Genomic DNA, 12,757 nt, shown 5'->3' with positions numbered 1-12,757 from the left:
ATGTTTTGTTTGTTTTTCTCCTATGACGTCTCATATCATAAGAAATATAATTTAATTAATTTGTTAATGCTTTTAGCTCAATTTTGTATTGATAAATGTAAATATGGAGGAATGTTTTTCCTTCATTTTTAGCACAGAAGTCCAACAATACCTAAAAACAATATTATGTTTAAAAAATAAAAAGGCTGTAAAATATGTATCCACTTATAACTCTTTTATTTTTTATTAACTTAATTTTTTCTTATCACTATTTATTTTTTATTGTTTTATTATCTTAGTGGCTGTAGCCTATTTGCAATTCTGTAAAACCAATAAAAAACGTTCAGTCCATAAATGTCCATAATTGTGAAAGCCTAGCTGTCAATAAAATGGAGATGAAAGCCATATAAGGAAAACATGAGATGCTGGGTACAAGAAGATTTTTTTCTTTTATCAACGTATTAAAAAAAAACTTAGATTGTGTTTTTTCTTATAGTCGATCTTACTTATAAATGTTATTATTTTTAAAATTATTACGTCGATATGTTTCAACATTTTTTTTCTTGATAAAAGTGGGACCAATGAAGTTTTGTGTGAGGCGGGACTTCCTCGCTGTTGAGAGTTTTGCACAGCTTTATGGGAACCCGCGGCCTCTTGGCAAGCTTTACGCATTCCAATCTGGCGACGCCGCCCTGACGCGCTGGGCAGCGTAAACAACGCGGACAGAAACGAGAGAAGCACCGAGAGCCCCGGTGACACATCACATCTTTCACATTCCCGCGGACTGCGGGTCGTCTCCTCCGGGCGGCGTGTCAGAGACTTCGGGGTCCGGTTACCGTTGCGCGCTCTAAATTTAGGGTTGCTTTGAGACTGACGCAAGATATCTGGGACACGATCACTCTGCGGTAGCGGGGAACGAGGATCCATGGAAACGCGCCCTACACATTCACCGCTACTGATGACAAAAAATATTTTTAGACTCTGCTGTCATCATTCGGTAACAACGAGGCCAAAGGCGTATTGTATAAAGGGAGGCTGTTGAAAATGCACTTGTACAGTAGCGCGCTAACACACTACCCTGGATCCTCTCGAAAAGTTTCGGTAACTCTTACCAGTGTCGTCAATAACTCGACAAGCTCAAGTTCTTTGGATCCGGTTGATAGCGCTGTTAACGGAAACGCAACGGAAGCGTATTTGGCCAGGGGGGAACGGACGGACGCAAAGATGCCTGCTTTTTCTTGTTACGAGGCCACCTCGATGAGGCCGATTTTTTATACATCCACTGCCGAGATTATAATCACACGACCGGATGGTGTGGAGAGATCTGTACCCATTCACATCGTTAAGGAGCCACACACGAACCGCAAACCTTTGGAGCCACACCACGGGCGAATTTCTCATGCAGTCAATGGAGGTGATAATGTCCATTCTGGTTCCTTTTTGGACACAAGGGACGATTTTGAGGACAGAGGTGATATTAATTCTATGAACTGTGATAGGTTTTTTGACACCGATGATTATATAGTCTGTGAAAGGCCAGATGCCACAACTTTTGGTACTGCACAGATATGCTCATCTGAAGGTCCAATCAATAATAAACCTCAACAGGAAGATGACAGTGAACCTACAGACGAGCCTGTCTTCGAGCTGCATGTCCTTCAAAAACCCACCTCAACACCCCCCAAAAGTGACATTGACAACAAAGTTACCCGTTACCTGGCCGAAGTGGAAAAACAGAACAAATACCTCCACGACAGGCAGAAATACCGCTTTCACATCATCCCAGATGGGAACTGCCTGTATCGGGCCGTTTCCAAAGCTGCTTATGGGGACCAGTCAATGCACAAAGATCTCAGAGAGCAAACCATGCACCACATCGCAGACCACCTGGAAGAATTCAACCCCATCATAGAAGGTGACGTCGGGGAGTTTCTGATCAATGCAGCGCAGGACGGTGCATGGGCTGGCTATCCGGAGCTTTTGGCCATGAGTCAGATGCTGAACGCCAATATCTACCTAACCACTGGGGGTAGCGTGGAAAGCCCAACAGTTTCCACCATGGTGCATTACTTGGGAGAGGAGGACTTGTCTAAACCAGCCATTTGGTTGAGCTGGCTCAGCAACGGTCATTATGACGTGCTGTTGGACAGCTGTCAGCCCAATCCGGAATATGACGACTGGTGCCGTCACACACAGGTACAGCGCAAAAGAGACGAGGAGTTGGCCAAGTCCATGGCGGCGTCCCTCTCCAAAATGTACATTGAACAGAATGGCCTGCACTGACACCAAACAGAACCTTAATTTGGAGAATGTATCTGGGAATACTGTACTTGTACTGATGTTTCCGAATGGATTGCACTTTGATTCCCTGTGTGATTGAATATTGCCTTAATTTATTACATTTTTATCTGTGTGCATTAATGTTTCCATAAACGTGTTGAAGTGCAGTGCACACAATGATGGTGATATGGAAAATAAAGATTGTTCGGGTCTGAACGAATATTTCTTAGATTTTATTGCATGTGTGTCAGAATTTGACTTCTTGAGAATATTTTTTCATGTGTATTGTACATATGTTGTGTAAAACAGCTTTCCACCTAAATGGAAAGTGTAGCACTTATACAAACATTACCACAATGTTTTTGTTAATCTGTATTCGTGTTCTGTTGTGTTATATAAACCAAAACGATGTTTCTGTCATTTCAAGTGCCTGAAATCTATTTTGTAACAAATGTATTTTGGAATAAATTCTTTGAAGCAATTTAAAACTTGAATGTGTTTTTTTACACCATCAAGTCAGAAGAGGTCACTGTGGAACAGTTTATGTAAAGCATTGTTACCATCCAAACAGTCCTTAAACAATTACATGCTTTACTGTAACAGCTGGAAGACAATGGCACTAAAAAACAAACAACAAAGAGGAATCCAGCAGCATTCATTTAATACAAGTTGTTTATTTTACCATAAGAATTGCTGGATTTCTCTTTATTGTTTTCGAGATGATTTATTGCATGCATCTGTCAGTGGGTAAAGTTTTACTTTTAGGAGCTTGCCATATACAACTTGTACATGGTTGAACAAAACAAACGTTATTTAACAACGCCCATTGGTACTTTATAGCACACTTAATTGTACAAAAATGTATTCTTAAATAGACAAAAATAAACTGTATCATGGCACTAATAACAGGTTTGATTACCAGGAAATGCATACATTTGATATAATAGCCTGAATGCACTGTGGGTCACTGTGAAGCACCTGTCAAATGCATTAATGCCCCAAACACCAAGTGCTACACTGCAAAAAAATATTTTCAAGAAAATAGTATTTTTGTCTTGTTTTCAGTAAAAATATCAAAAAATTCTTAAATTAAGAGTCTCTTTCTTGATGAGCAAAACGATCAGAAAATAAGTCTAGTTTTTAGACCAAAAATATCAAATTTAAGTGATTTTGTGCATAAAACAAGCAAAAAAATCTGCCAATGGGGTAAGCTAATTTTCTTGAATTTTTTTTAATTTAGGGTTTAAGAAAAAAATTCTAGATTTTTTTTTTTGCTAACCCCATTGGCAGATTATTATTATTATTATTATTATTATTTTTGCTTGTTTTATGCAGAAAATCACTTAAATTTGATAAATAATAATTTTCTAAAAACTAGACTTATTTTCTTGGGTTGTTTTGCTCATCAAAAAACAGCATCTTAATATAAGAATTTTTAGATATTTTTACTGAAAACAAGACAAAAATACTAAGAATTTGTTTTCTTAAAAATATATTTAAAAAACTGCAAAGTTTATTAAAAGGCACTTTAGACATCTGGTTGTAAAATCTAAAAATAACTTCTGGATCCCCAAAACATGCCTAAAAGTGCTAACATTAGCAGATTACATCCATATGGTAAAAAAATGATAAACGTGCCGGAACGAGAGGAGAAAATGATCTCATATCAGTCTCGCTTGGGAGTCTATTATTGGGTGCATGTTCTCATACAGTAGATTACTGAACTCAATGTTAGTATCCGTAGTTCTAGAATTGACTGCATAAACAAAACAGAAGTAAATAACCTTTTTTTAATCTAGATTTTACTTAATTGTATTTATCTCTGCATGTTTCGAATTTACTCAGAGCAGCTTATGAATCCCCAGAAATGAGCAGCGGGCACCTTCATTATTGATCCACATGGCAGATCATTATTTTTCATATCACTGAAGAAAATCACTAGCTTTAACCAGATCTCTGCTAGTGATAATTGCTGTGTTTGTTAAACAAATAGCTTGAAGGTCAGTGCACAGGTAATGGCTGTGGTGGAGGTTGCCAGATCTACAGGTAGACCTTTGGCTGTTTTAGATGATGTGAAAAGATAATATACACAATGGAAAGTCAGTTTCTGAATTAAAAGATCTTTACTCACTTATTTTTTTTAAATGATCATAGCATTGGTTTCTCTGTCATTCACTTGATACATCGCTTGTCAGCTGATGTATCAGAAATTAAGAATATCAAGGGTTGGTAACAGGATAATTAGATAAAATGGAAAAGTATAAACAAGCTTTTTTTGTGAAATACCTACATGGTCATTTTTCTTTGATAGGCCTGTATCTCTTGATGAGCAATAATGCTTTTAATGTTGTCCCCGTGTTAGACACTAGATGGCAGAAAAAGTCTGAACAAACTGCAGTTAAGTGCATTACTTCAGAAATAATGCAGCCATTTATCAAATGAACACAGTGGATCATTTTTAATAGATCACGTGACAGGACATACAAATGTACCTGCAGTCTATGTGTTAGAAAAGGTGTGCGTATTTATAATATAATAGGTTGGTAAAGTTATCATTGAGTCAAACTAATTAAAATAATAAGCTTTTAGGTCGATTACGATCAGATATTTAATAACTACCTCGTGCATTGCATCCTCGATCTGTGCATTTAGTCAAATTTACATATCTATATTTTTATTTCTTACAAAATGAACGCATAGCCTAGTAATTATGTTTACGAAAACGCATAATTGACACGTGAATTTAAAAAAGAAAAGTTCTTAATAAAATAAGATTTTACAGATCAATATGCTTTAAATTGCAGTGACGTAATTCTGCAGTCATGTGGACTTTAAGTTCCATTATTTATTTATTTATTTATTTACTTTTTGGTCTGAAAACCCCTTTGCTTTTTCTATCACTCTCTCTCCCTCACTCTGTCTCCCTCTATCACTCTCTTCTCATGAAGGAGTTTGTGTCCTCTGGTCGTGCATCCACACCGACCTACAGCTCCATGCGTTTGAATCCGGACGGAACCGTTAAATAAGCGAAAGTTTGGCGGATATTTGGTAGCTGAGGAGCAGTCTGGTGAGGTGACGAAGATGTCCGGACATCGGGTTCAGTTCGTGGATCTTCCTTCTACCAGCGAGCGCAAAGGGAGCCCGAAAATCAGCAGTAAGATTTTTGAATTTCTTCTTGATACTGTGTCTCAAATCCGGAACAGCATTTCTTTTAATCCGGTCAATCCAAGATCACACACAAACGTTGAGCTCAGAAACGCATCTATGATGCCCAAAAATGCTGTCTGGGAAGGCACTGAATAGGTTTTGTGACACAGCCACAGAGTTAAAGTTTGAAATGTACATTTATTCCCAAAACATACAATGAATGACGTTTCATATCTCATTGAAGTCGTGCAACCTGAATGAACATTTAAGTTGCTTGCTCTTGTTATTTCTTCTAATGCAAGACATTTCTCTATGCCACTAGGTAAAAGAAACAGCATATAGAAATGCTGTTCTTAGCTAAAATGTGATGAACTACTAATCAAAACAATCAAATTAATGTATACAGTATCCTGATGCTTTAAGAGTCTTCAAAGAATTAAATTAGATCCTTGACTGCAAAATATGTACCCCAGCTTTTACCGGACGGTACCCTTTCAAAAGTACAGCTTTGCACCTTAAGAATTCATATTAGTAGTTTCTCAGAGGTACATGCTGTTACCAAAAAGAGTTTATTAGTACCTCTAGGATACATAATAGTATTTCAAAAGTACATATTAGAATATAATTTAACTGGTACTGCCCCAGTGACAGATTGGGTACATATTTTTCTTTTTTTTTCTAATGTTGTACTAACTGTACAAACTGAAAATGTATACTGCCTTTACTGGTTAAGAATTATGCCATAAATTCAACAGCTTATTCTATATGTTACTTTTTAACTAGAGATTAAACCACATCTTCTTTAAGAGAAACAGCAGGGCTATTTGGGTTTATGTTTAAAATATTTATGCATTTAAATTATTCTTTTTGTGCACAAAAACTTAGTTCACTGCAGTAACTTAAAAGCGTTCAGTTTATGTATCACTGAACTGTCTTAAATAACATACACTGTTATCTCATGTTAATATCATTGAGTACCTATAGAGTAGTATTGCATTCTTCATATATCTGAAGAGTCTTTAGCTTTATCAGATTTATAAAAGACAGATCAGCTGTACCGATTCTTTCCGAATAAACCAGAGCTCCTGGAGGCGTACCGCTGGTGGAGCGACTCACAAGCAAGCAACTAACACAAAACATTATCCCGCTGTCTCCGGAAAATTTATGATTCACTACATTTTACATTATATGCAAACAAAACACAGACATTTGATGCAGTTTTACTTACCTCCTGCGACTTGGGGCCGCCCCATTTCAACGAAATCCAGTGTTAAACAAACAAACACCCTCACAACTTCGCTTCCCTCACAACTTCGCACAAACCCTCACAAATGCTGTTTTTTTTGGGAAGCTGAACCAGCTTAAATTTCCCTCACAAACAGACTTCTTTGGTGATGTTGATTTCGTGTCAGCTTTTAGTTGGTAAGTGCTAGGGATGTCCCGAATCCCACTTTTTCATTTCCGATCCGATTCCGATACCAGAATTCTGTATATAAGCTGATACCGATATCTGTTGTAATTAAATGTGTATAGTGCTTTCTCCTACATCTAGTATCATTTTAAATGTTAAAATCAATAATTTAAAATGATTTACAAGTTACTGGAAACATTAGTAAATATTAATCATGACAGTGTTTAGGAGAACATATAATAGGTACGTTTGATCAATTAAGTATGCTAAATAATTTTTCTTAATTGCGTAAAACTGTCATAGTAAAAAAGCTTTGGTGTGCAGATGGTTATTTTGGGAATTATGCGCTTTACCGGACTTTTTATGCACATTACGGGTGCAGAATTGATGCGCCTAAGTCATATACTGGGCTTTCTAGTCGTTTATGGGCTTTCTGGGTGCAGAAATTATGCCCTTGAAGCATCCTCTCATGGGAATCCTCACACCGCAATGGAAAGTTTATAACTGTTAAAACAGAAAGAGAATAGATGCGTCGTGTGCTCAAGACAAAGTGAATTGCATCCATCCGACGGCTTCCTGAGAACCCTGGCGAAGTTCATTCGGCACAGAAATACGTCAAACGTCCAACTGCTTTTTTGACACTATGCCCCTTATGGTACATTCACACAGGGCGTAAGCATTAACGCTTCCCATTCACTTGTGATGGGTGACGTCAAGCGTTGCCGAACTGAATTGTGGATCCGTCTGCACCACGTCATTGCCGTTGCTCGCGGCAGAAGTTGAACATTTCTCAACTTTTCAGATCCATCAGATCGCCTTATGCAAATAACCTAGGCAAAGACAGCCAATTACCTTTATAAAAGACCGGAGCATGTGTAGCGGCCAATGTGATTGGCTGTTGGCCATGCTTCAGACAAGCCTTCTGTCAAGCGTTATTGTTTCTGTCCTGTGTGAATGTAACGTTAAGCTGCTCTGCCTTTTAAGTTTCATGACTCTCACCAATCAGAACGTCTGAAATGACTGGTGAATCTTGTAGCCTCCTTGACTATTGGAAAAGACCAATATATCAGCCAGAGAGCTGTAAAAATTTAAAAAAACTTTTTATTCTCTCGCTTTCACTTCTCTCTGGGTGCAAAATCCCTCTACCCACCCAAAAAGCATCAGTCCATTCGAGACTAATGGATTCAAGACTCTGAGTTACGCTTACCGGTAGTAAAGTTTTGAGTGGCTCCAAGTTTCTTATTCCAAGGTTTTAGTGTTTGGATTTTTTATACGAATACGCAGCATACTAAAAACAGCAAATCAGTCAGAGCGATAGGGCTGATTACATCGTAAAAAACAAAGCAAGATGATGAAGTGAGCCACAAATTGGTTGAAAAAGTTGAAAAATTGCTTTAGACCTTTACAACTTTATATTAAACCTTTTCTATTTAGGGCTTTACGGGTCGGGCCGTTTTTCAGGCAGGGTTTAGATTAAGCCAGGACTAGGCCTTAGTTTTATTAAAGGAATGGTTCAATGGGATTTCACGCATTCTGACTTAACACAGTTATAGAGTTATAAGTAATAACAAAGAGTTTCCTCATGCTAAACGTAGGCAGTGTCAAAAAAGCAGTTGGGCGTGTTACAGAGTATTTCTGTGCCGAATGCACTTCACCAGGGTTCATACAAGTTTCGGAAAGTTTTTTTTTTGATTACGGGTCCAGCTGACGTTTCAGGGGTTTCTATACGTATCACTTCTTTATATGGGCACTTCACCCGGAAAACCCCGCCCACCTGTCAATCAGCGGGAGACGCTAGAACTTACAAACATCACATCACGTGACAAGCTTTGTTTAATTTCAAAACAGCAGAGTTTTGCGTGTGTGTTTGATGCGCTGGATTTCAAAGAAAAGTCCCAACCGGGTCATGAGGTGCAATTAGTAACTCCTCCTTCTTCTTTTTTTCGTACGTTATCGGAAAGTTTCGGTAAAGCTAATGTAATACTACTCTATAGATACTCCAGATTAACATCAGAAATGCAGAAACAGCGTGTGTTACGTGAGCTTTAAGACATTTCAGTAGCTTTTACAAACATACCTTACAAAAGATTACAGGTGTGCATCTTAAGACAAAACAATGCCATTGATATATTTTAAGATATGTTAGTGCAAGCTGTTTTCATTTAGGACAGCTCAAACAAGCATTTTAGTCTGGGTCTAAACTTAAGCCCTTTCTGTGAAACCACCCATAGATGTTTATAACCTTCAAAAAATCTTTCTGATGAAGGTGATTTGAGAAAAATTATGTTTTTTTATGGTTTATGGTTGTCTTTGCATTTTCAATATTTCTTCAGTGAAATGTTCCTAAATGAACAATTTCGTATCATTTTATAGTCTAAAGAATATTTTTCACTACAAAGAATCTTTTGTGGGTTCTTTATTGAAGCATTTTTAATAAAACCAGATGATTATATACAAAAACTTTATTAAGCTTACACGGCAAAATTATTATAGAAAAATCTTTTCGAAATCAAAGACAGTTCTGCCGGCTTTTGACTTTATTTCCAAATGGCTGCTAAATCTATTTTAAGGATTTGGATGCAGTTAAAACTGTTTGTGATTGGCTGATTGGTCATGACAGGGTTTGGGGATCCTGTTCATGTAAAGCTCTAATTGGATGCAGATGTTGCACATGGCCATATGATGCTCTCCTCGGTGCCGCTTTGAAGTGACTCTGGATTTGAGATACATGAGGACTGGGTTTAATTTTCTGGCTCATCAGTTTAACCCAGTGCAGTGATAGAGAGAGGCCCCGGAGCAATGGATGGCTGCATGTGCATGCACGCGTGTGTGGAGAAATGCAAGCTCAGGTACAGACACACATCCGTGGATGACAGGGCAGGAAAGCGCTGGATCTCCATGGTGACAGGGCAACTGACATACAGTACCACGTGAGTGCCAACACAGTGGAGAACTGCCAGACCCGACAAATCCCTTCAAGTGGTATTAGCTCAGCATATATGAGTGTGTGTGCGTGCGTGTGTGTGTAGTAAAAAATGCATTGCTGATTAGTAAAGAAGAATGCCAGAGAAAGACAAAACAGAGACAAAATAAACATCTGTGCACTGTGAAATTGTGCATAAAAATCATAAACTAGATCTTTAAGTCAGCTGTTTCTCCTAGCAAGCAATGAATAGAGATCAGATTTTGATCTCCTGCTTCTCGGATATTTCTCCAACTAATCTTAGATGTGTCTCTTGTTCTAGATGTTCAGGGAAGATCTTGTCAGAATAAAGGGCAGAAAAGCTGTCCCTGGGACCGTACCCTTTAATGTGTACTTTAAGACAGTACAAAGGTGTACGTTTTGAAAGGTTACTTACCACCACCGCAGTGACAGCTTTGCTACCTTTTAGCGTGTGTTGTCTGCTATCAAAAAGCAAAGATTTGCATTTAAACTCAATTGTCTCTGCTATAGTTTAATATTTGTTTCTGCAACTATACCCGAACAGCAGAGAATGAATGATTTATGTGGTTGTATTTGTAAGCTGGAGAAACCTGTAAGACAAAGTTGATAATTAAATTTAACTGTGATTTCCATTGTGTCCCCTGGGCTATAAAAACAACTCTTCAAGCAATAAATAAAGACAGCAAACAAATGCACATACTGTTGAACATGCACTGGGATGCAACGCATATTTAGATAGGTATCAGGTTTCTCAAAACGGAAAAGTGGAGAGAACTTAAAAACTGCTGGATCACTTTCTGAAAAACACCCCCACTTCATCCCCCCCACCCTCTTTGTGTCCACTTGAGGACAGCTAATATATCAAACAGAGCTCCTGATGAAACTTCAGAACGGGGGCGTTTAGATAACCCCGCGATCACAGACAACCGCTTACATCATTCCGCCCAATAATTCTTCTGGAAGCTCTTTCCCCCCAGTTTCTTTATAGTTTTCCCCACGTGGGGATCTTTGACCTTCAGTCGAGTCTCACAGTTAAGCTTCTGTATTACAGACGACATGCCAAAAGTGTCTGCTCTTTTCAACATCCCTTAAATACTTTGTCTTGTGGACAAGTAATATTTGGTAGGCAACTTTATTTTTCTTCAGAAAATCAAGACACAATGAAATGAATGGGTGAGATGAATAATGCCATTTACGAAATTGTGTGTGTGTGTGTGTGTGTGTGTGTGTGTGTGTGTGTGTGTGTGTGTGTGTGTGTGTGTGTGTGTGTTGAAGGTGATAAAGCCGTCTGAGACTGTGTCTGATTGGCTCTTACAGTGTGGGATCATGCCGTGTTAGAAACACTTTCACAGCATGAGCACCAACTTATCCACTTACTCATGGAGATAAACCTTTGGGGTGTGTGTGTGTATAGGACACTATGTTCTCTTTGACAGTACAGACACTTGTTATATCACCCAAACACAGGGTAAACCGACCCATAGACTAAATCAACCTTACACGTTTTCCTTTGCGTTTTTAAACATACAGATAACAACATTGACAAAATGATCCCCACAATGCAAAAAAAATGACTTTCTTACTAAGTAGTTTTTGTCTTGTTTTCAGTAAAAATATCTAAAAATTCTTAAATTAAAATGTATTTTCTTGACGAGCAAAATGACCTAGGAAAATAAGTTTTTGACAAAAAATATGAACTTTAAGTAAATTAGTGCTTAAAGCAAGCAAAAAAATCTGCCAATAGAATAAAAAAATTCTTGAAAAAGTTTACTTTTTTTTCTTGTTCCATTGCCAAATTCGCTTAAAAATTATATTTTTTGTCTAAAAACTAGACTTATTTTCCTAGGTCATTTTGCTCATCAAGAAAACATCTTAATTTAAGAATTGTTAGATATTTTTTAGTAAAACAAGACAAAAATACTAAGTAAGAAAGTCATTTTTTTTGCAGTGCATTCATGTGAATTTTCAAAAACATCAATTAATACATGCAAGGCCAGTAGTAAGCGATGTGCTGTGATGTCTAAACCAAGGGGCAACCTTCCGGTCTCTATCATAAAGCCGACATGAAAGTGACTTAAACTGCAATTTATTGATTGGCCACTAGAGGCTGGCTCCAAAAGGGAGTAAATCCCATAGTCGCCCCATGTTAACTTAAAATGCCGAACTTTATAGCAGAAAAAAATATGTTTACAGTCTGGTACAAAGTGTTTTTGTCTATATAAGCTAATTTTGCCCTTCTTGACAACTGTGACAATTTTTTTGGAACTCATCCGATTAAGTCTTAAATATCTGCATATTTAACTCTTTCCCTGCCAGTGTTTTTAAAAAAAGTTGCCAGCGCCAGCATTTTTCATGATTTTTACAAAAGTTTAATGCCTTTCAGAAAATTTTCTTTTTTAAATATATAAACAAACCATATATCAAATGAAAGAACAGACCCTCTGCTTTCAAACAACAACAAAAAAAGTTTCATCCTACCTTCATTATTTCTCTTTTCATCACCTCTCAAACATGGGTAGGTTTCTTCAAAAACACCCAATTTTGAGCAAAAAGCTGAGATAATTCCATTTTTGTGAAGGACTTTTGATAGAGATCAGATGCAGAGCGATCTTTAAAACATACACGGAGTTCTTTCTCTTTCACGTGAGGCGCTACGTATAAGTTGCGAAAGTGCGACACCTGGTGGATAATAGCGGTATTGCGGAAAGCCGGAAATTCTTGTCATTGGCAGGGAAAAGTTTTCTCTTAATTGACCAGTTATCTCGTCAATGGCGGGGAAAGAGTTAAGGGGTGTGGTCACTTACCGCCGAGCAGCAAACGTTTTAGCAACTACCCTAAAATCCAGCTAAGACCAGCATAAGCTGGTAGCTGGTTTTAGCTGGTTTAAGGTGGCAGTAGCTGGTTTAAGCTGGTCCTCCCAGCCTGGCAAAACTAGTCAAGCTGGTGAGTCAGCTAGTTTTCCAGCCTGACCAGCTAAGTCCAGCTAGACCAGCTTA

The 12,757-nt window shown here is 37.9% G+C and overlaps 2 protein-coding genes across 2 annotated transcripts in view; both read left to right on the top strand.

Annotated features, from left to right (window-relative positions):
• The first annotated feature begins 597 nt into the window (after positions 1–597).
• Positions 598–2,740, top strand: LOC129425890 (uncharacterized). The gene has a single exon (XM_055181955.2). It carries the CDS (start codon positions 1,024–1,026, stop codon positions 2,260–2,262), a length of 1,239 nt encoding a protein of 412 aa, XP_055037930.2. The 5' UTR covers positions 598–1,023; the 3' UTR covers positions 2,263–2,740.
• A 2,434-nt stretch (positions 2,741–5,174) lies between these two features.
• Positions 5,175–12,757, top strand: part of LOC129425869 (sickle tail protein) — a 159,317-nt gene continuing 151,734 nt past the window's right edge. Inside the window, exon 1 of the mRNA XM_073864263.1 lies at positions 5,175–5,413. Within this exon, the coding sequence (XP_073720364.1) occupies positions 5,341–5,413 (73 nt within the window). The 5' untranslated portion in view covers positions 5,175–5,340. The remainder of the gene's footprint in view (positions 5,414–12,757) is intronic.

Source organism: Misgurnus anguillicaudatus, chromosome 25, assembly GCF_027580225.2.
Source record: "Misgurnus anguillicaudatus chromosome 25, ASM2758022v2, whole genome shotgun sequence".
Lineage (NCBI taxonomy): Eukaryota > Metazoa > Chordata > Actinopteri > Cypriniformes > Cobitidae > Misgurnus > Misgurnus anguillicaudatus.
Note: the sequence above shows the minus strand (reverse complement) of the source record. Positions and strands in the feature narration are given on the sequence as shown.